General features: G+C 38.0%; 1 protein-coding gene across 1 annotated transcript in view; it reads right to left on the bottom strand.

Annotated features, from left to right (window-relative positions):
* Positions 1 to 6,334: 6,334 nt before the first annotated feature.
* SLC28A3 (solute carrier family 28 member 3) overlaps positions 6,335 to 25,565 on the bottom strand; it is a 63,406-nt gene continuing 44,175 nt past the window's right edge. Inside the window, exons 10-18 of the mRNA XM_075211059.1 lie at positions 23,060 to 23,140; positions 22,445 to 22,570; positions 18,916 to 19,046; positions 16,644 to 16,812; positions 15,864 to 16,061; positions 15,423 to 15,504; positions 11,800 to 11,898; positions 9,916 to 10,042; positions 6,335 to 7,356 (exon numbers count right to left, since the gene is read on the bottom strand). Coding sequence (XP_075067160.1) covers positions 7,242 to 7,356; positions 9,916 to 10,042; positions 11,800 to 11,898; positions 15,423 to 15,504; positions 15,864 to 16,061; positions 16,644 to 16,812; positions 18,916 to 19,046; positions 22,445 to 22,570; positions 23,060 to 23,140 — 1,128 coding nt within the window. The 3' untranslated portion in view covers positions 6,335 to 7,241. The remainder of the gene's footprint in view (positions 7,357 to 9,915; positions 10,043 to 11,799; positions 11,899 to 15,422; positions 15,505 to 15,863; positions 16,062 to 16,643; positions 16,813 to 18,915; positions 19,047 to 22,444; positions 22,571 to 23,059; positions 23,141 to 25,565) is intronic.

Raw genomic sequence — 25,565 nt, forward strand, 5'->3', positions numbered from 1 at the left:
TTTGGTGAAGGTGCTGGTGATTATTTAAAGTTATTTTTGTCATAGTATTACCTATTGTTTACAGATGTGTTATCTTCTGTGATAAAGATACAGTTGTATCATCCTTCTCTTCTTGCCTGTGTGATCCAAAGAACCCTAAGACAACAACCCCCTTGTAACCTGACATTTGGTGGCAGCAGTGGGAAAAACATTGTTTTATTTTCATTAATCCCACTGCCAGCAAATTTAAAGATTCTGAGTTTCTCTAGCCCAACTATACACAATTCGCACTGACTGGCCAGAACAGGCAAAGCAGTTTTCCAGTACAACAGTACTTTTATTATTTTATAATACACTAGAATAAAAATACACTTTAAACAAATCCCAGACAGGTTTAACACACAATAGGTTGCTTACCTGTCTCTAACCCAAAGGACTGCAGTCACTTTTTCTCCTAGGTTCTATGAATTCCGGCTGCTTTGCCCAGTTTTCTTCCCCTCTACCAGTGTGGTAGGAATCTGATACAATGTCCTCCAAGCTATCAGACTCACAGGGTAAGCATTAGTCCAGCAGAAGCCAAAAAATCCAACAAGTGTACCTTCCAACACACCAACCTCTGCACTCTGTTCTTTTCTCTCCACTCTGAACCACCTGTCCCAGGGATGTGTCCCTCCTCTTAAAGACAGTCAGATTTCCCACGCTCCTGGGACTAGCCCATGTTCAACTTCTTACATTGGACAGAGAAAATTCCTTTTCTACTGCTGGATTGCACTTTGAACATTTGTATTTGACCCTTAGGGATACATCTACCAAATGGCGACTTTACATATATTTTATAAATCTTAAATTATTTAGATTTCCCCCAAAAAATCTATAAAGTGGAAATGTTTAGTGATTATTATCAACTTTAGAAAAAAAAAACCCATGTGGGGCCTGATTCATTAAGGAACTTAAATTAAGAAGTTTCTTATTTAAGTCTCCTGGACAAAACCATGTTACAATGCAAGGGGTGAAAATTAGTTTTTTGTTTTGCACATAAGTTAAATACTGACTGTTTTTTCATGTGGCACACAAATATTAACTTTAAATTTCAGTGTACAAATAAGCTTTCAAGTATTTGTGTGCTACATGAAAAAACAGTCAGTATTTAACTTATGTGCAAAACAGAATAATAATTTGCACCCCTTGCATTGTAAGTTCCTTAATGAATCAGGCCCGTGATGTTTAAAAGGCTCAGAGCTTTTTTCATTCATTTCAATGTGCCCAATCATTTCAATGGGGTTTCCAGTGTGAGAGCTAGAACCCCAATAAAATAAATCGGCACAATGAAATAGCACACATTTACTTCCAACCTCCATTACTAATGACACAAGCACCCATGGAGACGTTCTCTAATATCCAACAATGCAACTTACATTGTGCATTGCTTGCTAGTGGTCCTTGATAAGAATTATACATCAATGTTTTCTAAATAATACATACTGTAGAGTGTAAAGCTTGGTACACACCTATACAATCATACTTCAAATGAAATTTCTGTAACAATTTCACCAATGATTGAAGGTACCGATGAGCATGACAATTCATGCGTACACAGCTACACAAGCTACCTTCAGATCTGTGATCTTCATCTCTCATATCCAACTGCTGAAAGGTTTGTCACTCTGTACACACTGTACAGATATTATAGATGAGCGGGCTCGGATTGCGCTAATCCGAGCCCACCCAAACAGTGCGGATCCGACGGGATCTGAGCACTGTTCGGGTACTTCCGGTGGCGAAATGAATCGAAAACAAGGCTATGACATCCAAGTCTCGCGTCGGATCTCGCGAGACTCGGATGTCATAAATTCCCTGCTCGCGGCCGCCATCTTCATTTGGGCTCAAATCACTGAAGAGGGAGGTTGTAGTTTGGGAGCCCCTGTCACTCTGTCCTGCTTATTGAAGTGGTTACTTAGTCCTGTGCTCTGTCCTGCTGATCAGTTTAGTGGTGCTGTGTCCTGTGCTCTGTCCTGCTGAGTCCAGTGGTGCTGCCTGTGTCCTGTGCTCTGTTCTGGTAAGGCCATTGTTATTTTAAAATTATTAAAAAGTTATAAAAAAATAAAAAAAAAATTATAAAAAAATTATACAAAAATAATTAAAAAAATATATATATATTTTTTAAAAAAAGTCTATAAAAATTTCTACTGCAATATTTTACTACGTTCACTGTTCCTGCAGTACAGAAATATTAGTACCAGAGATTAAACTACGTTCACTGTTCCTGCAGTCCAGAAATATTAGTACCAGAGATTAAACTACGTTCACTGTTCCTGCAGTCCAGAAATATTAGTACCAGAGATTAAACTACGTTCACTGTTCCTGATTTGTTTAAGTGCGAATGTCCTATTTCAACAACATCAGGGTGGGTGGGAGGGCCCAAGGACAATTCCATCTTGCACCTCTAGCAAACTCTTGCAAACTGCCATCCTGTCTGCCACTGCAGTGCCACTCCTAGATGGGCCACATGTTGGTGCCGCCCACTTGTGTCGCTTAGCTTAGACATCCAGCTACCTCGGTGCAACCTTTTGGACTAAAAACAATATTGTGAGGTGTTCAGAATAGACTGGAAATTAGTGAAATGAATGTTATTGAGGTTAATAATAGTGTAGTAGTGAAAAAAAACCAAAAATGGATTTTAGCACTTTTTATGCTTTTTATAAAAAAAAAAATCAGAACCCAAAATCCAAAATCAGAACCAAAACCTTTCATGGGGTGTTTTGGCAAAACAAATCAGAACCCAAAACCTCAAGCTAATCAGAACCCAGAACCCAAAACCCAAAACACCAAAAGTGGCCAGTGCACACCCCTAGCAGATATCTGCCTACACTGCTGGTTGTGAGTGTGTGCACACTTCCACATTTGCCGAACATTGTTCCATCGAAGATCGTTAAAGGGCTCACCGTGTATGTTTCGTAAACCTTACATTAACCTTATAATTCTAAAAAACCTTTGCATGCAAATAAAGACACGGAGACTTGAATAAGTTATTAAAAATTGCCAGAACTTTTATTATGATTTTAATTTGAACTAGACCTATGGTGTCGGAGAAAGGGCACTGCGAAACAACTCTCAAGCTGACAAACACTATCACGAGTGGACTGGCGCAAACCGCCGTACGTCCACCACCACGGGGAACAAATCCCAACATAACTTTTGCGCTGAGTTGGCGTCAGAGCGACTGCCCCTTTTAAAACTCACTCTGCCCTCCCTCACCGAGTCGAACAGGGACCCTCCTCACCGAAGGGCCAAAAAGGGAGTTACTGGTGCCTCAATGGGGGGCAGTGACCTACGACAACTACCAATGCGCCCACAAATCAGCCGCAGCACGCAGTGCCTTCCTACCGCAACATAACCGGACATACCCTACCAAAGGAGTGGGTGGGTGGGATCTCGTGCTGTGGAATGAACCAGAACAGGAAGTGCAGCCTCCTATAACAATCAAGGTCCCTCCCACTGGATTACACATTGGTCGGGCCAACCCATGTTAACACCTTCAGGTCAGTGTTCAGCTTACTACAAACCCTGTCGCCCTTTAAGTGCATTCGTCCTATTCAGCCTCATTTGTCATAGTTTTAGAAAGTTTATAAAATCGAATCAACAGATGCGATGTGTTTTGGAACGATAAAACATGATTGTGGGAGTGTACACACTCTTGCAATATCTGACCAAACGACCGTGAATCGTATGATCTGCATGAAAATTGTATAGGTGTTTACCCAGATTAAATACAAATGTGGAAATCATCAATGCATATTGCAGGTACTGTCTGGTTTCCACTATATAAATGTGGCATATTGTCATGAAATTTCACCATCTCCCTAAATTCGAATTATTCATATCAAGTTTTTTAAATGGCAGGGCTTAGAAGCCAAATAATTTTTATTGCAGTATGTGCAGACAAAAACTGGATAGCGGAATCCAATGTAAAATGAGCAATGGGGACTTAATATCAAAGTGAAGATGAAAATTGAGGCATGAACATATATAAGAAAGTAAAATAATATGTAAAATATGTAAAATAGTAAAATATGTATAATAAAGGACAGAATGTCATACTTGACAGAGGGAGAGGAAGCACATTTGAAAACTATACTTACAGGTACTTACAGTGCATTTGAATGTAAGCTAAATATTAGTTTAACTGCATATCTTCTGTGTTCCATAAATTCATGCACTAATTCAAAATCATCATCATAGACTCCTCCCCCACTCTTCATACTGCAATCTGTGAGGCTCGTTCTAGAACTACAAACAAGGCAGAACCATAGTGTTCATTTGCACACCTGAACTTACTTGTCTGCCTAGAGCATTTAAAGGTGCATGCCCTCTTTCCATTCATTGAAACTATCCTTGGGAAATCAGTGTCATCATTACCTATTATTCCTAACTTCAAGGCACAGTTGCAAGTTGTAATAAAATTCTTTGGAAATTTATGCTCCTGGAAATGTCCCTTCAGTATTGACTAGTATTGATACAACAGGGGGTTCTAAGGTTAGATGTCACTCCATCAGGTTACAGTGGAAGGGGGGATATTTTAGACTTGAACTTAGACATTAACTCAAAACGTGAACCAGATCTCAAACTTGAACATGCTATCGGGACTCATCCAACATGTTCTTGTTCAAAACCCCACATTTTTTAAACACTGAGGGCCTGGGTCATTAAGGAGAGCAAAGCATAAAAAAGGAGTAACTTTGCACCTGGGCAAAACCATCTTGCATTGGAGGGGTAAGAAAATTTAAAATGTGGAGACAGATCTATAGTTAGGTAGGGCATGTCCTAGATAAACTGTAAATTTCAGTGTAAAAATAAAGCTTTCAATAACTGTGTGCTAGATGACAAAACAGCCAGTATTTAACTTATGTGCAAAATAATAAACTCATTTGCACCCCTTGCACTGTAACATGGTTTGTCCCGGAGAACATATACTAATTTTTTCTGCCTTACTTTCCTTAATGACTCAGGCCCTGAATGTTTTCAAACATGCCCCTTAAACCAGCACTCCACAGGTCACAATGGGCGTGAACCACACTTACTTATGCATAGGGGTGTTACAAAAGAATAACTTTCCTCAAAAAATGTAGTAGGTGCACTCATCTTAACCCATACTCTCAAGGGAATCCCCAACCACCTATCATCTGATTGGGAAAACTCATACACCTCTGTAGAGACCACCTTCTTAGCCTGTAAATCCATACGCTTTCCTATAAAACCAGGCGCAATTGAACAAACAAAGTAGATGTGTGATGTCATGAAAGTACATTTGTGCTACTGGTTTCCACTTTTATACTTTTGAGCCCAACAGAGTGTGAGAAGAGGGTGTGGGAGGAGGGGGGGGGGGGGGGTGCAGGTGTTGCACCAGTAACTGCCTCTGTTAACTGCCTGTAGGAAGAGATCTCTTCCCAATATTTAGCTTCTTACTCTCTAGTGTCTACACAGTCACTACTGGACATTAGGAACATTTCTAGGAATAAATCTTTCAAACATGGGATTGCCCCAGGGAATTTGAGACATTTGACAGTTGTGCATATGCAGCTGGGCCCAGGTAGCACGGGGCCTCATAGCAGTTACTTGGGCTACTATGCCTAAGGTTGCCATTCATCCTATAAATAATGGATTTTAAGAAACTGTTGTCTCGACAGGATTTCTGGTTAGCTTGTCTCACTAGTTCCCAGATATTGTTATATTATCCAATATGGAGCAGAGCTGGCTACTTCATAATTGTTACTATGACATGGTCCTTATTTCAGTGGCTGCTGTTATAGATATAAATAGTTAGCCAGTAACCATACAGCCTGATCTCTATTGGTTAGAATCCACAAATGGGAACTAAAAAGCTACAGCAGGCAAGGTAATTGAATAGCTGGACATTGGGCACCTAAGCAGTGTGGCATACTTGATGATGGCACTGGAGCATTCTGATAAGGGCACTGGGGCACTTTGTTTATTGACACTGTGAAAATAGAGTGGTACTGAGGCGCAGACTTTGTCAGTGGCCAAAAATTTGCATTGCAGCGCTACATGTCCATGCCCTCTCTTTTGTGCTCCAAAATATGGTAACCCTAGATGTGCCAATAGTTATACCTCGGCATGTGTGGTATTACATGAAGAAGGATACAGCACTACGGCCTCAAACATGTCAGGTATGAAAACTTAATTTCCAATTTCCAAAAACATAATCTAGCCAGGTCTCCTCCCTGAATTTAAACCTTCAGAATTTGAATTGCACATTGAATTTTTTTCCTAACAAGATCAGTTTTTAACATCTATAATTTCCAGACCATGTCACAAAAACTAACCAAATCCACCTGGAAGCAGTTTAATTACTTTAATTACTTGTCTGAACACTATATTTAACTGCAGGAGCATAATTAAACATTTATAGGGCCCATAGCAAATATTTGATAAGGGTTCCCATACACTACCCAAAGGTGAAAAACTCACATACATACAGGGCTTTAACAGGGGAGATGAACCCCATAGCATCTACACTCCCTGCGCCTATGGTAGTTACAACCGTATACATTATTTCCATATGGGGAAAATGGCAAAATGTCTTCTGCAATAGTGTCACTTGTGCAATGTAGTTATTCATGGGAAAAATACACAGACATATCTTACCCGTTAGATATGAGGCATTTTTATGTTTCTTATTATCTTTTTCTGGAAAGCCATTTTCTATTTTAAGCAATTCAAGTGTTACAAACCAGTGTTTTTCACAAGGAGGGTCATTTGAGTACATATTTACAGATAGAGCATATCACAACAAATTTATAAGAGTTATTCACATTCCTAAGTGTGTGTTTGCCTTCATTGTCTACTATACAATTATTATTATTATGTAATATTATACTACCATGTGACAAGTGGATGAGGCTTGGTTACTGGAATTATAAAGGAAAACCAAGCAAACGGATGAGAACAATAGTTGTATCATGTCATTGGCAAATCACATTTCCAGTGAGTCTGTTACAAATGATAAGTTTATAACATACAATATAAATAACATTAAAATACTTTCATTTAACTGTTCACATTATTAGCTTTGCATAGACATAATTTCACAGAGCTAAATAGTGGATGATTATGGTAATGTCCACTTAAGTGTAAAATGTATACAACAGCATTGCACATTATTAAGAATGAATAAAGTTGTAAATAATAACAAATGTTTAAAATATTAATCAAACTCTGAGAACCTATAAGAATGTTCCTTATAACTATAGGTCAAACAATGTGCAATTTAAAGATGGTGAATCAACCAGTCGGCAGCATCCAGATAATATGCTCATGCTGTAATTGCCTCCAGTTGTAAAATTTGTTCCGGATGCCACCCTAGAAACAAGAATAAAATCAGTTTATTTTTTTAAAAAATCTCAATTAAGCATCATCAAAAACATACAGACTGATTTACTTTGTACTTATTCATTATTGCCATTACGGAAGAAGACATGTACAAACATGATTCTTGGGCAGCCATAAAATATTGGTTAACAAATAAATGTTCATTAATACAAACACTACAATCCCTAGGATTTGAAGGTACTGTCCTATCCTGGTTCTCATCCTACCTATCTAATCGCTCTTTCAGTGTTAATTTCTCTGGATCCATCTTTGCTCCACTTCCTTTATCAGTTGGAGTACCACAGTGCTCAGTCCTAGGTCCTCTGCTATTCTCTATCTAAACCACTTCTCTTGGAAAACTAATAAGCTCCTTTGGATTTCAATATCATCTCTATGCCGATGATACACAAATCTATCTATCCTCTGATCTCTCACCATCTGTGTTGTCTCACGTTACTGACTGTCTTTCTGCCATTTCAACTTTGATGTCTTCTCGCCAACTCAAACTCAATCTTTCAAAAACTGAATTAATAATATTCCCACCCAAAATCAGAAGCTTCCTGCCTGACATTTCTATTTCTGTTGATAACATGACCATAAATCCCACCCCGCAAGCTCGCTGCCTAGGTGTAATCCTTGACTCACAACTATCCTTTATTCCCCACATCGACTCATTACATACATCTAAAGAAAATTTCCAGGATACGCACATATCTCACACAAGACACTGCAAAAACCTTAATTCATGCACTCATTATTTCCTGCATCGACTATTGCAATTCCCTCCTTACTGGTCTTCCCATAATCAGACTTGAACCCCTGCAATCTATTTTGCACGCAGTGGCTAGATTGATTTTCCTTACAAACCGTTCTTCCTCTGCTGAGCCACTCTGTCAGTTTCTGCCTTTTTCAACAAATTCAGTATAAAATTCTTCTACTAACATACAAGGCCGTCAACAAAATTGCACCAACATACATCTCCTCACGTGCCTCTGTTCTGCACAAGATCTGCGTCTCTCTTCCACTCTCATCACATCCTCCCATTCCCGGTTACAAGACTTTTTTTGGGCTGCACCCAATTTGTGGAATTCCCTCCCTCACACAATTTCCTCTAGTTTGAAGACTAGGGGTAAATGTATCATCCTCCGATTTTTTCAACTCACCGGAAATCGGTGACTTTGCAGGAAAAATTTAAAGCGGCGATGGCTTGTAAAGGCAAGTTTGCCTTTACAAGCCATCGCCGCTTTAAATTTTTAATGCAAAGTCGCCGATTTCCGGCGAGTTGAAAAAAATGGAGGATGATACATTTACCCCACCTCTTCAGACTAACTTATTATATTCCTCTACCATCCTCTTAATCTCCCTAGGTTACCCTATTACCACCCTCTACAGAGCTAACACAAGACAACAAACCTCTGACCAACATTGCTCTGTGACTGATCACACAGCCCACTCAATACTTTTTAGCTTTGCATTCTAGCTGGTCTAATATGCAATATGATGTAGCACGTGCACTTGTGTTTCAAACTCCCATTGTCCCATAGATTGTAAGCTTGCGAGCAGGACCCTCTTACCTCTCTGTCTATTTGTATTACACAATATTGTTTTATTAATGTTTGTTCCCAATTGTAAATCGCTACGGAATTTGCTGGCGTTATATAAATAAATGTTGATGATGATGATATTGTACCGTTTTATTCTGTTTATTTTTTAATTATATTACTGTTAATGACATTTTTATTGTCTTTACCAGTTGTCAAAGTGGGGGTGTATATGGTGGTATGCCACATCGCCACTTCTCTTTCTGCCTTCATTGTAAAACTATCAAATTCCGTTCAGTTCCCAATACATCTTCCATACCGCCACTTCTAAATTTTCACTTTGACCACTAATCTATAATATGTAAGAAACATATTTTTTCTGAGTTCTTAATAAAAATATATATTAAAAAAAACAAACCATAGATGTGACAAGAAGGAACTGATTGATGGGGCAGATAGAAGTGAGCATTGACCTGTCTAGGATGAACCTTACTTAGCAACTGTGGTAGTTTCCCATGAACTAAGATTTTTTTTTTAATCTCCTAACAGACAGACATATTGTAATGTATGTACTTTAACCAGCCTCATTTGTAATATATAAAAAGGTTATAATTACTCTGCCTAGATATTTATTATAGTTGTCACAGGAAGGAACTGATGGCATTAAATAAATGGTAAACAAATACAGAACAAAAATGCATTTTAATTCCACCCATAGAGACATCTCCCAGTGAATGCACATCCTGAAGTTGGCAATGAGAATGGTTGTGCTGCCCTGACAATGGTCTGCCCCCAGGGGATTGATCTATCTGTCTGGGGTGGACCAACAGCTGCCAATGAAGATGTTTGCTTCAAAGACCTAGGGTAGGCTGTCACTTGTTATAATTCAGTGACTGGTCATAGTCAAGTAAAGCATGGCTTGCATATAATGCATTTATGTACACCGGACATTGTCCTAGGTAGATCATTGTGAAAATCAGATGTTATCGAAACAATTCAATATATTTACCGTCCAAGAAGGGATAAGCAGCAGTTAAGTATTTCCGGCGAGCTAACAGGCAAACTCGTGGTGTTAAGAAAGGAATTCTCTAACACATCTGTACATAGGCTTTGTTCAATTGGTGGGGTTAATATACCTATAAATAATTTGATGAAATGTTAGATAGGTATTTAAATACATTACTGTGTGTACAATTAGCAACACATGTTTCCGTAAACACGTCTGTTAACATCCATTTCAATCTAAGGAGAGGATAAAGCTGGGTACACACTACAGAAAATTTCTCCTGATCTTTAACGATATTAACAACGATTGAAAGTCCCGATCAGCATGCTGATTCGTGCGCACACACTTACACTATTTAACTTCAGATCTGTCATAACCATCGGCCGAAAAGATCATGACTCTATGGAGATCTGCCTATACTGCTGGTCATGAGTGCGTACACAGTGCAGAGTTTGCCCGACATCGTTACATCCTTTATAGAAATTTTTAGTCCGGTTATAAAATCAAACGATACAATACGATGTGCTTTGGTATGATAAAATATGATCGTGGGAGCATACACACTAATGCAATATCTGACCCAACAGTGGTTTATCTTGTGATTGGCACCATAATCGGATGAAAAACATATAGGGGTTTATTTACTAAGCTTCGGGTTTGAAAAAGTGGAGATGTGGCCTATAGCAACCAGTCAGATTCTAGCTTTCATTTATTTAGTACATTCTGCAAAATGACAGCTAGAATCTGATTGGTTACTATAGGCAACATCTCCACTTTTGTAAAACTGCAGTTAATTAAATATAACCCGTAGTGTGTACCCAACTTAACTGTGGTGTCCATCAATGAGGTTACTGAAAAGAAGTCTGCTGTGTGTAGGAAAATATCTCCTCACATGACCATAACTTTATTTCAACACATCTTTCATTCTACACCGAAATCTTTACATAGATAATATGTGACTGTTATTAGGAGCTTATTTGTATAAGTCATCTTGTGTTTTAGGTGTAGTGATCCTTTATGGAGGGTAACTCAGTAAAGTGTGGTAAGCTGGGGGTCTTTTTTCTAAACAGGAGAGCTGCTTTCAGTGTCACAATATGTAATTCTTTGAAGCTTATTCACTAAGATTTAAAGAGCTCACACCATAACATGAAGACGCAGCATTAAGTAATTATAGTGATGTGCATCAGCATTATTATCTAATAGGGAGAACATGAGGGTGAGCAAACTGGATACCATCCGGCCATTTAACACTAGGGAAGAGCGGCCAGATAACTTCTAGAACATATTTAGGGCCTTAAATGTAGTCGGATAATGACCACATACACACGCTGAAGGTAGTCATTTTTAGATCGAATTTATGGGCATCCTAAAAAGAGTAATCCAATTTACTAACTATTATGGGATACTGGGTGTGTTTATGAGCTGTGCTTGCTAATTTAGTGAGCCAGCTGCCTGATATCACTGCCAATATTGCTATTTAACTATGTGCTTCTTAAGATACAGATGTTCGGTTGTCGCACCAGTGAACCATCAGGTGGGTTTGTTGCAATACGAAAAGTCTCCTATTGAGCAGAGTTTTTTGGCAATTCTTTCTGAGCTGCTGTTACAAGTCTGGAGGATATTTACACTTCTTAGTTGGTCTTAAATATGTGGTATATAATCTGTGGAGGTGTTGATCACTACTACTTCAATCCCATTTTAAGATCACTGTTATAACTAAAGCCATATCTGACAGCAGTTATCAAACTGGCTGTAAATGGATGTTATGATAAAGATTGAAAAAAACTTTGAGCCTACTGCCATTTTTTGTTTGTCAATCCCTTTAACACCATGCCTTTCTCACTCAAGTGACCAGTTGGTTTGGTTGTGTGTCTAAAAACAGAATACCTGCAATGCAAGCAGTCATGAAGCAGGCCACAGTTCCAGCAATCATAGCTCTGATGGCACCTGCGGCAATATCACTTTTTCTGCTGGGGGCCATGGAAGCTGAAACACACAAACAGAATAAAATGTATTGATACAAGCAAATAAATCAAAAAAACATGTATACCATCAGGATTAAGGGCTAGATTTACTAAGCTGCGGGTTTGAAAATGTGGGGCTGATGCCTTTCATTTATTTAGTACCTTCTACAAAATGACAGCTAGAATCTGATTGGTTGCTATAGGCAACATCCCCACTTTTTCAAACCCGCAGCTTAGTAAATCTAGCCCTAAGAGTTTTAGTAATATTGTGGTTTAGCTGAACTACATTCCTGATTTCCTAGACATTTCAAAGCTAGCAGGTAAACATGTATAATTTAGGTCCCTCCTACTCAATATAACATGCAAAGAAAGCTTCAGTATTTAGCTAAATATTTTATAAAAGGATTTAGAATGTGTTACGGATTTGATACATCCTTATTAATTATTACTTTTAATATTATTATATTATAATATTATTACTTTTTAATAAAAATAACATAAAGGGAGAAGCGGGTATTGATACACTTTAAGGGCTGAATTTAGATAACCTGAAATAAAAAGCAAAGATTTACTAATCATCTGAAAAGAGATCTGGCATTTTGCAGATCCTCAGAAGCTCTTGCTTGGTCCATTAGGACACATCAGAGGACATGCCGAATTCTTGGATCCATAGAATGCCGGTGAGTAAAAGTTTTTTTTTTTTTTCAGGTGACACAGTCTAAAGACTTTAAAAATAGTTGTGGTCTTGTAATAGAAGATATGATAGAATAGAAAATAGAAGTGGTAATATAATTGTTCAGTACCACATCCTTTATCATGGTTATCATTATTTATGCTTTGTCTATTTTTGATGACTGGAAACAACATAAAACCATGTCACAATAACAATTCATAGTTTATCTTCTTGTTTTTTTTTTTCAAGAATACAGTATTTAAATGTTTTATAAAACTACAATAATGCAACCATTGTATAAAATTCTAAACATATAATATTATGGATAAATCAAACAATAAGCATGAACTAAATTGTAAAAAAATGGAATCAAGGTGAATGGGCAGCTGAATGATAGTGGAGGTGGGAGAAATGGGGAAAAACATTGAGAAGAAAATAAAGAGGAGGAAAAGATTAAAGTAGAAGAGCTGTGACCGTAGGTGCTTTAAGGCTTTGTGACTGATACATCCCATATCCTGGAACATATGCAGTTAAATGCAATGTTATTGCCTTCATTGACTTCGCCTACTGCATTTTAATATTAATTTATGTTATAGAGAAAGATAGATATGAATTTCTACCATGGAGATGAAACTCCTCTATCCACAAGTATTGGACTTGTGGGCATGTGGAATAGAATTTTGGACATAATGCATGAGAGTAATGTAGATATTGGAAAGTCTTTTAGGTGAAAGAGGTTTTCTTGCCATAGAAGAGAGCTGTATAGTTGAAATTCCTGGAAAATTAGGATCACGGGCAAAGTTCCTATTAGTCACATGGATGGATACAATCATCTGTGCAATCAATCTGGATATCAGTATTTGAGCAAGTTTTGTGTCTGGTTTATTGGGTTTGTCTTAAAATAGTGTGTTTCATAGCTAATTTCATTTGATTTTGTAGAAAGAACAAAAATTTAAAAATACAAGCATTTTGAAGTGTCAGGGGATTATTGAGGTCTTTAGGCTAAATTCTGGAGTTGATGTCTTCCCGTGGAGGAGTGCATTGGAATAAATGAGTTGAAAGAAAGTTTGTATATCGTCATCAATGATAGTACCAAAAAAAAAAAAGAGCCAGCAGTGTAATTGTTCCTAACTCCGCTACTCAGGAATCCTTAACATTTGGATGAATTTATCCAAATGGCTTAGGCACTAATTAAATCACCTGTATTCAAGCATGAACATTCTTAAAACATGTAGTAACAAGTTCATCTATGCAATCAGCTATTGTGGATATGTGGGTGTGCTTTACAGACCTGATACCATATAGTTTTAGAGAAAAGTTATACTTTATATATACCGTTTGCTTCCAATAAGTGCAACAAACTGGGCTGGTTAGTGTTGTCGTGTTGCCGTCATGGATCAGAACTCAGCAAAGAGAATCTGTATCAGAGAGGTCTTAGATGAAGTTCAGAAATGTAAGGTGTCTGCCTATCAGTTTGGAGTGAGTCAGATTCCGATTAGGCAGCAGACCAGGTCACATGGGAAGAAGGAGACATAGTTCATGATAAACTGAAAGGGAAAGGCCCATTGGTATCTGAGACCTTGTTATTTTGGAAAGTGATCCATTGGGAGCATTAGAGCTCTCTTATACATAAATGGAGGGCACTTGGTTGGGGTAAAATTGGATGGATAGGACCCTGTGCACCCAGTTTAGTTCACAATCACTAGTAGGCAAGTCCAGGATAATGATTGTGAAATGATCTATGGAATAAGGTATTTATGAAGTCACAGACTTTGGGATATATTTCATGTGCGGAAAATTGACTGAGCCCGGTTCTCAGCATCCTCTTGCTGTTTTTGAATCTCTTTCATCTGGGTAAATATTGTCCCTGGGCCTGAGTCTTTAAGGCAGGCAAAGCAAAAAGGAAGTAGTAAGTGTGCTCCTGGACAAACCATGTTACAATGCAAGGTGTACAAATTAGTTTACTAATTTGCACATAATTTAAATACTGTCTGTTTTTTATGAAGCACACAAATACTTGATAGCTTTATTTTTACACTGAAATTTAAAAATGATCTAGGACATGTCCTATCTATAAATCTGTCCCCACACTTTAAATTCACCTCCCCCATGGTTTTGCCCAGGTGAAAAATTACTCCTTTTTATGCTTTGCTCTCGCTAATGACTCAGGTCCTCAATGTCTATCTAAACATCGGCTTGTAATCTTCGGGCTGCATTTCTCTATTTTCTCCACTTGGGTTCTGAGGAGGAGATCTCTGAAAACAGGTATTTGGTGGTTCAGGAATGCCCATTATTAACCATGTTTTTTTTTAGTTTTAGAAAGGGGCCTGGGGGTAAATGTATCATACCCCGGTTTTTTCAACTTGAGTTGACAGCTAAGAATTAAAGTTGCGCTGGCTTGTAAAGGCAAGCGCTGCCTTTACAAGCCAGCGCCTCTTTAAATTTTAGCAGTCAACTCGCCGATTCCCGTCGAGTTGAAAAAAACGGGGTATGATACATTTACCCCCTGGTGTCCTTTCAGGTACTAGGAGATGAGTCAGAATAATCCATTTCAGTTTTATACTTTTTCACATATGTGCTAAATTTGAGATGCTTTTTCTTTTCAAAGTGTATTATAGTAGTATCTGGGCTCTGCAGAGGGTAGCTGCCTTTTTTTTGCTTTGACATACATAAAGAAGTTATGTAGTGATGGTATTAAAGGATTTTCTAAAATTATTTATCCATAAAGAGTTTGTATGTAATGGCAAAACCCTCCTCTAGAAACAAAGTTCATCTAATACACTTTACTAATGCTTATCAGTTAGTCTATGTCCCCACGGTTTATGCTTTAATTAAAAAAACAAAATAGTAAGTAATGGAACTTTTTTGCATACTTAGCCCTCCAATAGTAATTCCCAAGGAGCCAAAATTTGCAAATCCACACAAGGCATATGTTGCAATAACTTCAGACCGTTGCTATTTCAAAAGACAGAAAGTTTGTTAAAAAATGCAAAATACCAATCACAATATGTTAAACTGGCTGCTAGTTAAGCAAAAAAACAGCTATCGCTTTACAAAAAGCCCAAGCGGTTTGCATGATGCTAACTTGAATAGATTAGAAACACTAAACTGTGAAAGCACTCTTAGCTATAGGTTTGGTGTATAAAAACTGTTTTAACCGAAATAGTTGATATTGCTGTCTGTGAGGGCAATATTTTTTGGAAGGCCTCTATACTCTATATTGACAAAATTTGCTGACCAATTAAAAGAATATAAGCAGTATACATTTTATTTAGTGATTAAAAAATAGAAAATTCTTGCAAAATCCTACTTACTGACATGTATTGCTTTACTCCGTTTATAATCATTGGGCCATTGTCCTTCCTCTTTGTAATCAACCCAGCAAGGTATTCATATGCAACAAACTCATTAAAAAATGTCTTGTATCCGATAAGTCTTCCCACGATGAAGCTATCTTCCCAGTCCACGCCCATCATGAATGAGAATGGCATGAAGATATAAGAACAAATTACCTGCTCAAAAACAAAAGAGATTATTGATGATGGCAATTTCCCTATAACGATAGTATAATATAAAATATATTCCTATCCTGTTCCAAACTATGCAGTGAGTTACAGATTAATTGAGAACACATTGAATGTATTTTTGGAACTGAAGAAATGACAATAGATATGTAGCAACTTTAAAAGGTTTTGCTACAGTAGCTATTTGAAATTCATGATATTAAGTCTCATTTACAAATCTAAAATAGTGTGAACTTCCATGCTTCTTTAGGTCCACAAGTGCGCCTATGTTCCTGCCTAGCTTTGCAGATACACAAGAAAATGCTAATGGTGGATAAAGAGTAGAAACTTTGGTGCACGCACCTATTTTAGACTGAATACTACACAGTTTTTCAGTAATTTTGAAATAGTAAGAGGTAGCAAATGGAGTACCGTGACTATATTCACTACAAAATGCTTTGGTTTTAGCTAGAGCATCGACAGTTACAATACAACGAGACATCAAAAAGTTAAGAAACATCTAGTTAATAAATTCTAAAATATGGCATCTTGCTCTTTAAAATGTACCTTTACATATGAAATTCAGCCTACCTCAAAGCTCAACTGTGGATAGTCAAACATATTTCCCAGCCAGGAGAGGACAGCATTGAAGAACGCTAACAGCGAAAGAAAGGCCATCAAATTTACTGCTATGTTTGCTACCAGGGGAATTGAGGCAGACGCTCCTTGGCTTGCAGCTTCTAATATGTTTCTTGCATCCCTGATTCAAGACAAGTAGAATAATTCAGAGATAGATACATAAACCAATATCAATGAAATTCAAATCTATGTGATGTAAAATTACCAGAAAAAAATATGTTATTTAAAATAAATTTTCAGGCTACTTTCTGCATTTTTTGATGGAACTCCTACCTAGAATACTTATAGTGTCAGTAGTACAAATTAAGCTTTCAGAAGCTGAACCATTTAACAGGTTAATTGCTTGGACAAGCATAGGTTTGATTAGGGGGGATTTCAAATATTAAAGTTGTATTAAAACACATACATGAAATGGGAACTATTACAGGAGGCACATGTAGGATTTTTACGGCTGGATTCCATTGTTAATTTTTGCAAAATACCAGCACATGAATAAAACAATTGTACAGTCTATATAGATTGTGTCCCAGTCCTGTCTATATGGATCCTGTCACATTGTACAGTAAGTATACATGTTTTATGCAGAAGAAATGCATATATTTTATAGTTTTTATATGATATAAAAGTATCCCATACAATAGCATATGTGGAAGTTATGGTGGCAACAGATGTAGTCTCTGAGAGTCTCCTCTAGTCAGTGAGATATCAGTTTGACAGTCCTAACCTCTATGGGACATGCGGAAAAATGTGGGGAGATTTCTGCCTGAACAACCCGCTGATTGTTATGGTCACCAGTTATGGTCACCAGTGCAGCATAAACTTGTAGAACAAGGGGTAGAGGTCTTCACCTTTAGCAGCCGCCTTTCCCGTAGATACTGGTTATGCTCACAGGTACTCGGATGCCCCCAGGACTTATGCTCAGAGTACTACAAGTTTATGCCTGCATGGCGGCGCACAGGTACAGGAGGTAATGCACAGAGTAGGACAGGCCAGGGGGTCTGCGGATTTTACAGAGCACCGGTGGAGAAGTCCGATACCAGCAGGGTCAGGGTCACAAGCACTGGTTCAGCGTCTGGTTACAGGCAGGAGGTCAGGGTCACAGGCAATGGTTCAGAGTCTCGGGTAGAGGCAGAAGATGAGGGCAACAAGCAAGTAGTACGGTGGCATAGTGATTAGCACTTCTGCCTTACAGCACTGGGATCATGAGTTCAATTCCCGAACATGGCCTTTTCTGTGTGAAGTTTGTATGTTCTCTCCGTGTTTGAGTGGGTTTCCTCCGGGTGCTCCAGTTTCCTCCCACACTTCAAAAACATACTGGTAGGTTAATTGGCTGTTATCAAAATTGACCCTAGTCTGTGTGTGTGTGTGGGTTTGTGTTAGGGAATTTAGACTGTAAGCACCAATGGGGCAGGGACTGATGTGAGTTCCCTGTACAGCGCTCGGAATCAGTGGCGCTATATAAATAAATGTTGATGATGACCCAGTAAACACAGAAATCAATCCAAAAAGCTTACACCAAACACAGCACAGGAGCAGATTAGCTAACAGGAAACTGGATGCTATAACCGGCAGAGAGGCTAAGCCCTCCCTGCCTTAAATACTTTGATGTGCCAATCAGAAAAGAGGAGGACAGGACTGACAATCAGCCTTAGGAGGCTGCTAATTAATTACTAGCTTAGAACTGGCATAGATAATAACATAAACCAGGAACATGTATAAATATATAAATGAACCAATTTAACCAATTTAAATCATAGGATGCCCCTACACCCTCCTACTCTATGCCACAAAGATAAGCCCACGAAAAATAACAGTGCATTGAAACTAATGCACGCACCCGGCTGTTAGATCACGCCAGGATGCGGCATACCGCCGCGGCTCGTGACTCTGATGTGTTTCTCTGGAGTGTTCCAGAGACACATCACGCTGAATTGAATCACCCCCTAAGCTTGAAACTTTACTTGTCCCTTGATGAAGAAAGTCTGTAACACTTTACCAGTTTAGCACAGTTTTACAAAATTGGGGTGCACTGTAATACACTTTGTAATGTAGTATGCACACTCTACTGCAAATTATAATACTATTGCAAAGTGCCGAGGAAGTCTCTGACAATAAAATGAGCACAGACATAGCAATGTTTTTTTATTAACTAAATCTCATCTCTCATTATCTCAGTTTCAGCATTACTTGTAATTCATTTAGTTACAGTTAATATACCTCTTACCCTTTATCCAGTTTAAGTCCATGCTGCATATTTACTTTCACAGGTTCTGTTTCTGGCCAGAATAACTTCGCCACAGCTAACGCTGCTGGTGCAGACATGACAGAAGCCGTCAGCAAGTGTGAAGACGACACCTACAATTGACCAAGGTAATAGAAGAATATTTTAACCTGGTAATGGTTATTTTATCCAATATAAACAGCAGCCAATTACTTTCACAAATAGCAGAGTGAGATATTTCCTTTAAAATTTTTGATGTGTTTAAAACATGCTTATGTCAGAAAGCAAGTTCCACAGCTATGAACTGCAGAAAACCAACATTTCCATTGTTTCCATCGTTAAGGACTAAACAAGGTCCATTTGAGTAGGATTTCCTGTTGGGACAGTCAGACGCAATGGTGAACTCACCGAATGGCCGGATCCACCTGGAGCTGGTAAGCAAAACTTTGCATTTTATTTCAGATCACCTAATTCTACCAACAATTACATTTTTAGTCTTGGCTTCAGATAGCATTTAAGGTACAATTCCAAATTGCATTTTTAAGCCATGTATACAATTCTAATGCAAGCTTCATGTATCAGAAATAATTTGTGCTGCCATTAATTTTTATCAAGCCCAGCCGTTTCTGTTTAGACTACTGCATGAAAGAAGATTTCCATTGGGTTTCTAAAGGCATTTAGAAACCCAATGGCAATCAAAACACTATTTTCTCTTGTGTGTATGACTATTGTCTCTTGTGTATATGACACTTCATTACATTATTATCATACTTCCCGGAGTATGTCACTATAGCCCCACCACTGTGATTCACATTATTAGGCCTCACCTGCCCCAGGATCCGGGAGGCTGCCTGCTCTTCCTAGAGTCCCCAAAATTTGGGAGTCTACTGGAAATTGCGGGAGAGTAGGCAAGTATCATTATTATATGGTGTACATATAAGATAATGTGACTAGCACTTACTACTAACAGTGTCAATATGCATCTTTTTGCTACTGTTAGGCGTAAGTATACACACGTGTATGCCTTACAAAAGCCTGGTGCAAATACTACTGATTTTGAGTTGGACGCACCTTGAGATACATCTGACTTAACATATACACGTAAGTATATAATTTGTGCGTATGTCTCTTTCTGCGTATGTTTGTAGCTTTTTTTTTTGCGTATGTTTGTAGCGCAAATAAGCAAAAGGAGCATGGGTAAGGGCCTCACAGCTACTAAGGATCTGATTATAATGAGGCAGTAAGTTAGCAATCACAGGCAACAACATCTAAAGAATTATTTTTGTTAAAGCAGTATTTTGATGCTATATGTATGGGATTCTGACTTTTTACATATCTAAGAAATAATAATCATAAAAATATTGAAAGTATTTTTGTAATGTCTGGTCCAAACTTTGATTTTCTATTCCCAATATTATAATATACAATGTATATCCCAGCATGTATGGCCATCTTAAGACTGATATTTAAATTAATAAATGAGTAGCTGAACAGACAAACTTAGAGGAGCTCCCCTATTGTGTGAGGGTTCCCAGAAATTCCTTAGTGCAAACTGGGTGATTTTCTTTACACAGGACCAGTATCATTAAGTCAGGTCTTTTATGAAAAGCTGAACAGTTGTGTGCCATTACCAAGCATTCTATTAATATTTCAGAACACTAAGGGCTAGATTTACTAAGCTGCGGGTTTGAAAAAGTGGGGATGTTGCCTATAGCAAGCAATCACATTCTAGCTGTCATTTTGTAGAAAGTACTAAATAAATGAAAGCTAGAATCTGATTGGTTGCTATAGGCAACATCCCCACTTTTTCAAACCCGTAGCTTAGTAAATCTAGCCCTAAGAACTTAGGGGTCTTTTTATAAAATAACAGCAATACAAAATAATTTTTATTGCCGTTTATTACAGCGATAGAAAATCTTTCTCAGTGCTAATTAACAATCAATTTTCCCAGGAGATACTGGCTGGAAAGATAGATCTAATTTATGATAAAATGCTTTATTTAAATAAATAAAGCATCTCCGGTGGATAAATAAATAAAACTTCTCCAGTTGATAAATAGACCACTCAATATTGAAATAAACCAATACTCACTTATGAGTCATTTAATTTTATCTATATGAATATTATTAATATTTAGGGTCTGTTGAGCACAAACATTCACATAATATGGTCCTGTTGGTTTCATAACAGATATGCATTGATTAGATGCCTAGTGCATATGAGGTGCAAGCGGCCTAGCTCATGTCCCAGCTTCAAACTACCCTCGACATTCCACCAATGCCCCCTTCACCATCACTAGTAACAAAAAACACACTCAAACAACCGAAACTTACCAGTCATGCATTCCAACATGCCTTTATGGGACTCTCAGACATTTGCTATTTGTTCTTTGTTTTCTCTGCTACCCTTTGTCTATGCTCTGCCCTCCTTTTGTCTGCCTTTCTTGTATGTCCTCCATTATTTTCTTGTTGACTATTACCCATTGTTCGTCCAACTCTTGTTTGTCCCTTGTTTTAGTCTACTGGTAGACTTGGGCAACGCGTGTTTGTTGTGGAACAATAAGTGCCAGCATGGCCAGTCAGTAAGTGCCAGAAAGAGCTTATTAGGACTTGTAGCTCTATTACAAGTGGCTTACAGCTGTCCTATCACTGATGGAGCCACATCTTGACTACAGTAGAAATGAAGACCTTTAAAATTCGGAAGCACTATGCAATTACATAAGCGCACAGCACACCGTTCAAAATAAGGAAGATTGAGAGAGTTTTGCCTGTGTATTGGATATATGAGGCTGTGAAAGGCTCTTATATTAAATAAAAGGTATATACATTATTTGCTCCAGAACTGCTGCTCCTCACTTCTCAAGACATTTTTCTAGGCCTCATCTCAGCTCCTCCCTGTCAGTGCTACATTACAGATAAAGAACAATCAGACCATATAGTAGAAATAATAATAAAATAACTGTAATACCCCCACAACACACATCAAATAAACCAAAAAACATTGTATATAAGGCACACACATATAAAATAACACATAGAAACATCTATTTTATGGACATTTCTCCCACAATGTCTGCCTTTTGCCGTATGATAGTTACTTTGCATCTTCTTTCAATTTGATGGGAGCTATGCCTCTTATTTTAGCTTGGTGTGCCCCTCTGTGACTTCCCTTACTTTCCTTTTGGCTCGCGTCTGCTCACTTGGCTACACTGCCCCTTGCCTTGTGTCTGCCCAAACCTTCTCTTCCTAGTCTTATATATGTCCATTCATATCTTGACTGCCCACTAGCTGATGTCTGTCCCATACGCTGGTCCTCTGCACTGAATACCACAAAGCATGGTACTGTGGAAAACAAACTGTCTCTGGTTCCATCCCTTCTTCCTTTGCCTTATGAATGCCCCATTGACCTTCCAATGAATGTTTTTGTTTGCTTCCACTCTTTCATGCATTTACACAATACAGTAATAAATACAAAAGCTATTTGACACTAAGGCCACCCTTCTTAAATGAACCTGCTAGGTTTCTATACTCACACCAAATGAAATGTATGCTCCCAGGACACTTCCTGCAATCGTAGCAAAGCCGGCAGTCATCACTGCATGGATTTCAGATTTTGTTAAGTGTTCTAAATATGGTCTTATCAAAAGGGGAGACTCAGTCTACAAAGAAACAAAAGAAAAAATGTTAAATATTGAAAATACAACAAACTCACCCCAACACAGCAGACCGGAGAAGAGGACTCAGAAAGCAGTCAGTGGAGCAAAATTCAAATAAATTAAAATAATATATATTGTAGTTCCTCTACTGGTGGCTCATTTAGTTATGAGCGACACAGATGCTTATACTATCATAATGTCTTATATTGGTGATGCTATCATGTTAATGTAATGACCTGTAACACCACAGTCAACATTAATAATTGATCAAGTACAGTAATAGGTGTGTTTAGAGAAAGAATTTAGCTTAGCAAGGTGTTCCTTCGGTTGATTGTAATTCATGTTTGAGGCATAGGAATGTTTATAGGAAAAAGTTTTTTTGAATACATACCAAATGAAACAGTTTAATTTACAAACTTGTGGCACAAACAATAGATGGGTGCAATTGTTTCATTAAATTTTTCAATTTAAGCATGAATATGAGTATTATACCTGGCCCACAAATATGTTCCCTGCAGCGACCAATGACTCTGTTGGAGTTGTTGCCATGGTAATTTGCATTATCCAACCGACCTTTGAAAAAAAATGACAGAAATTAACTATAAATGTTATTTTTTTCTGTGATTTCCAACATGGACTAATATAAGATTAGCAATTTTATAGTACAGTACATAAAAGTAACTTCATGTTTACCACATACAATAAAACAGCATTATATATTATTTACTCTCTGTACCAGATAATTTAGTCCTACTGCTTCTCTCCTACATGTACTGTGTGTGAGCAAGGAACGTCATTATGGAAGCTAAAGATGGGACTTAAACCATCATCCAATAATTCTTCAGATAAGCTGTTCTTATTTTTATTTTATGTACATATTTTTAATCAATAGCAGTATTTTCATATCTAAGGTTTGGTAGTTCCGCTGATATGACCATTTGCGATTTCACATATATATTTGGTACATTAGTACATTTACAATTGGTGGGAACACTACTCAGAAGGTACTTCACCATTTCAATGCCTCTGTTTCACTTCCATATACAGATTTGTTGCTCCCTATACCACACAACGGCTCTGATTTAGAGTAAGACATATGTCTGTTTGCGTAGCGTATCCTTGAGTTTTTTGGACTGCGCATGCTCAGAAAGTGAATGTACACAACTGCGGCCATTCTGCAACTTTTTGGAACTTTTGACTCCTTACTCCTGAAGAGGCAGGAGGGGTGTTTTATTTTAAGCAATGTACAGTAAGGACGTGTTCGAGCAATTGCATACAAACTCAGACTGGGATATAGTTGTAGGTACAGCTAAAAAGCATATTTATTTGTGTGTGGTCCAGGGCAAGTGTAGACTAGGGATGGTCACTGACCCCCGAGTTTTGGTTTTGGCTTTGGACCTGTATTTAACTTTGTGTTTTTTTTTATGCAAAAATATGCTAAAACCACATAATTTCGTTCTTTTTTCCCTTACTTTATTATTAACCCCAATAACACTAATTTCCAGTCATTCTCAGTCAATTTTTAACACCTCACAAGTCACAAAATTATATCCATCCAGTTTCAGCCAATGACTGCAGTGAGCTGGCTGGATACTAAGCGACAGAGCAACGGCACAAACACACGACAGGTTATCACATCTAGAAAACATTGCCACACTGCAGTGGCAGAAAAGAAAAGTGATGTAAGATAGAATTGTCTTTCGGATATGCTGGATTGACATAATATGATTGATGGGCAACAGACTAGGCAAGGTTATAAAGTGGACAATATAATGACATCAACAGTATTATTAGGATAACAATTGAAATGTAGACAGTATTTATTATTATTTTGAAAATATAAATGTAGACAGTATTATCCCTAACTTTATCCCTATCCATATCCCTAGACCTGTCCGTAACCATATACCTAGGCATAAAATAATATTGTCCACATTTGAATAGTCTACCTAATCATACTGTCCACCATGTGAATTGGCGACCTAATAATACTGCTGACACCTGATTTGTCAACTGTTACACAAGCTAATAGACCAAGGCCAAAATGTCAAACAGTGCAAGATGGAGTTGTCCTTGGAAATATGTTAAAAACGGCATGTACAGTTTAACAAACCAAGCACTTCAGCGACAAGGACTGCCACTTTTGTGGCTGAAGTGCTTGGTTTGTTTGGGCCCCCACAAAACAAGCTAACAATGGGCTTAAGGCAGCTAAGCTAACAGTAGTGTCAATAAACTCTACAATGGCAAGAAGTTGCTTTCGTAATCCTCAGCCTCATCCTTACCCTCATCAGTGTGTATAACATCCTCACACAATATTAATCCATCCCCGCTGGAAATCACCATTACAGAAGTCTCTGTACATTGATGTAATTGGTGGTAAAGGCCTTCCTCGTGGAATTTGTAGTTCATTTTGATGAAAATCATATTTTCCACATTTTTAGGAAGTAGCCTCCTATGCTGATTGCTGACAAGGTTCCCGGCTGTGCTGAAAACTCTTTCAGAGTACACACTGGAGGGTGGGCAGCTTAGACCAGACCAGATGTCAAAATGTTGCACTGATTCATTTGCATCGTCCCTGGGTCTCTTGGAAAAGTTACATTTTTTTCCTAACAGCTGCTGTCTGAGAAACTGAAGGAGGAGACGTTGTCGTTTCACTTCACCTGCTCACCAGGATCTCATTGCATCTCTTGAGATCTGGGTCAGTTGGAAATCAAGAGAAGACATAGCTCTTAAACCTAGATCAAGCACAGTTGCCAAAATGTAGTGATCCAAATTCAAGAAGTTGATAACTCTTGGATCCTGGCAAAGCAAATAAAGTACTTGATCTACAAGTCCGACATACTTAGCGTAATTGCTTTGTTTCATCTTCTCCTTCAATTTCTCAAGCTGCTTTTCCAAAAGTCCAAAAGTAGGGGAATCACTTGAGTCAAGCTAGAAGTGTCTGAACTCACTTCAGAGATGACTACTTTGAATGGGTTCAGCATCTTGCACAACACAG

The sequence above is a fragment of the Mixophyes fleayi genome, chromosome 1, assembly GCF_038048845.1.
Source record: "Mixophyes fleayi isolate aMixFle1 chromosome 1, aMixFle1.hap1, whole genome shotgun sequence".
Classification (NCBI taxonomy): Eukaryota; Metazoa; Chordata; class Amphibia; order Anura; family Limnodynastidae; genus Mixophyes; species Mixophyes fleayi.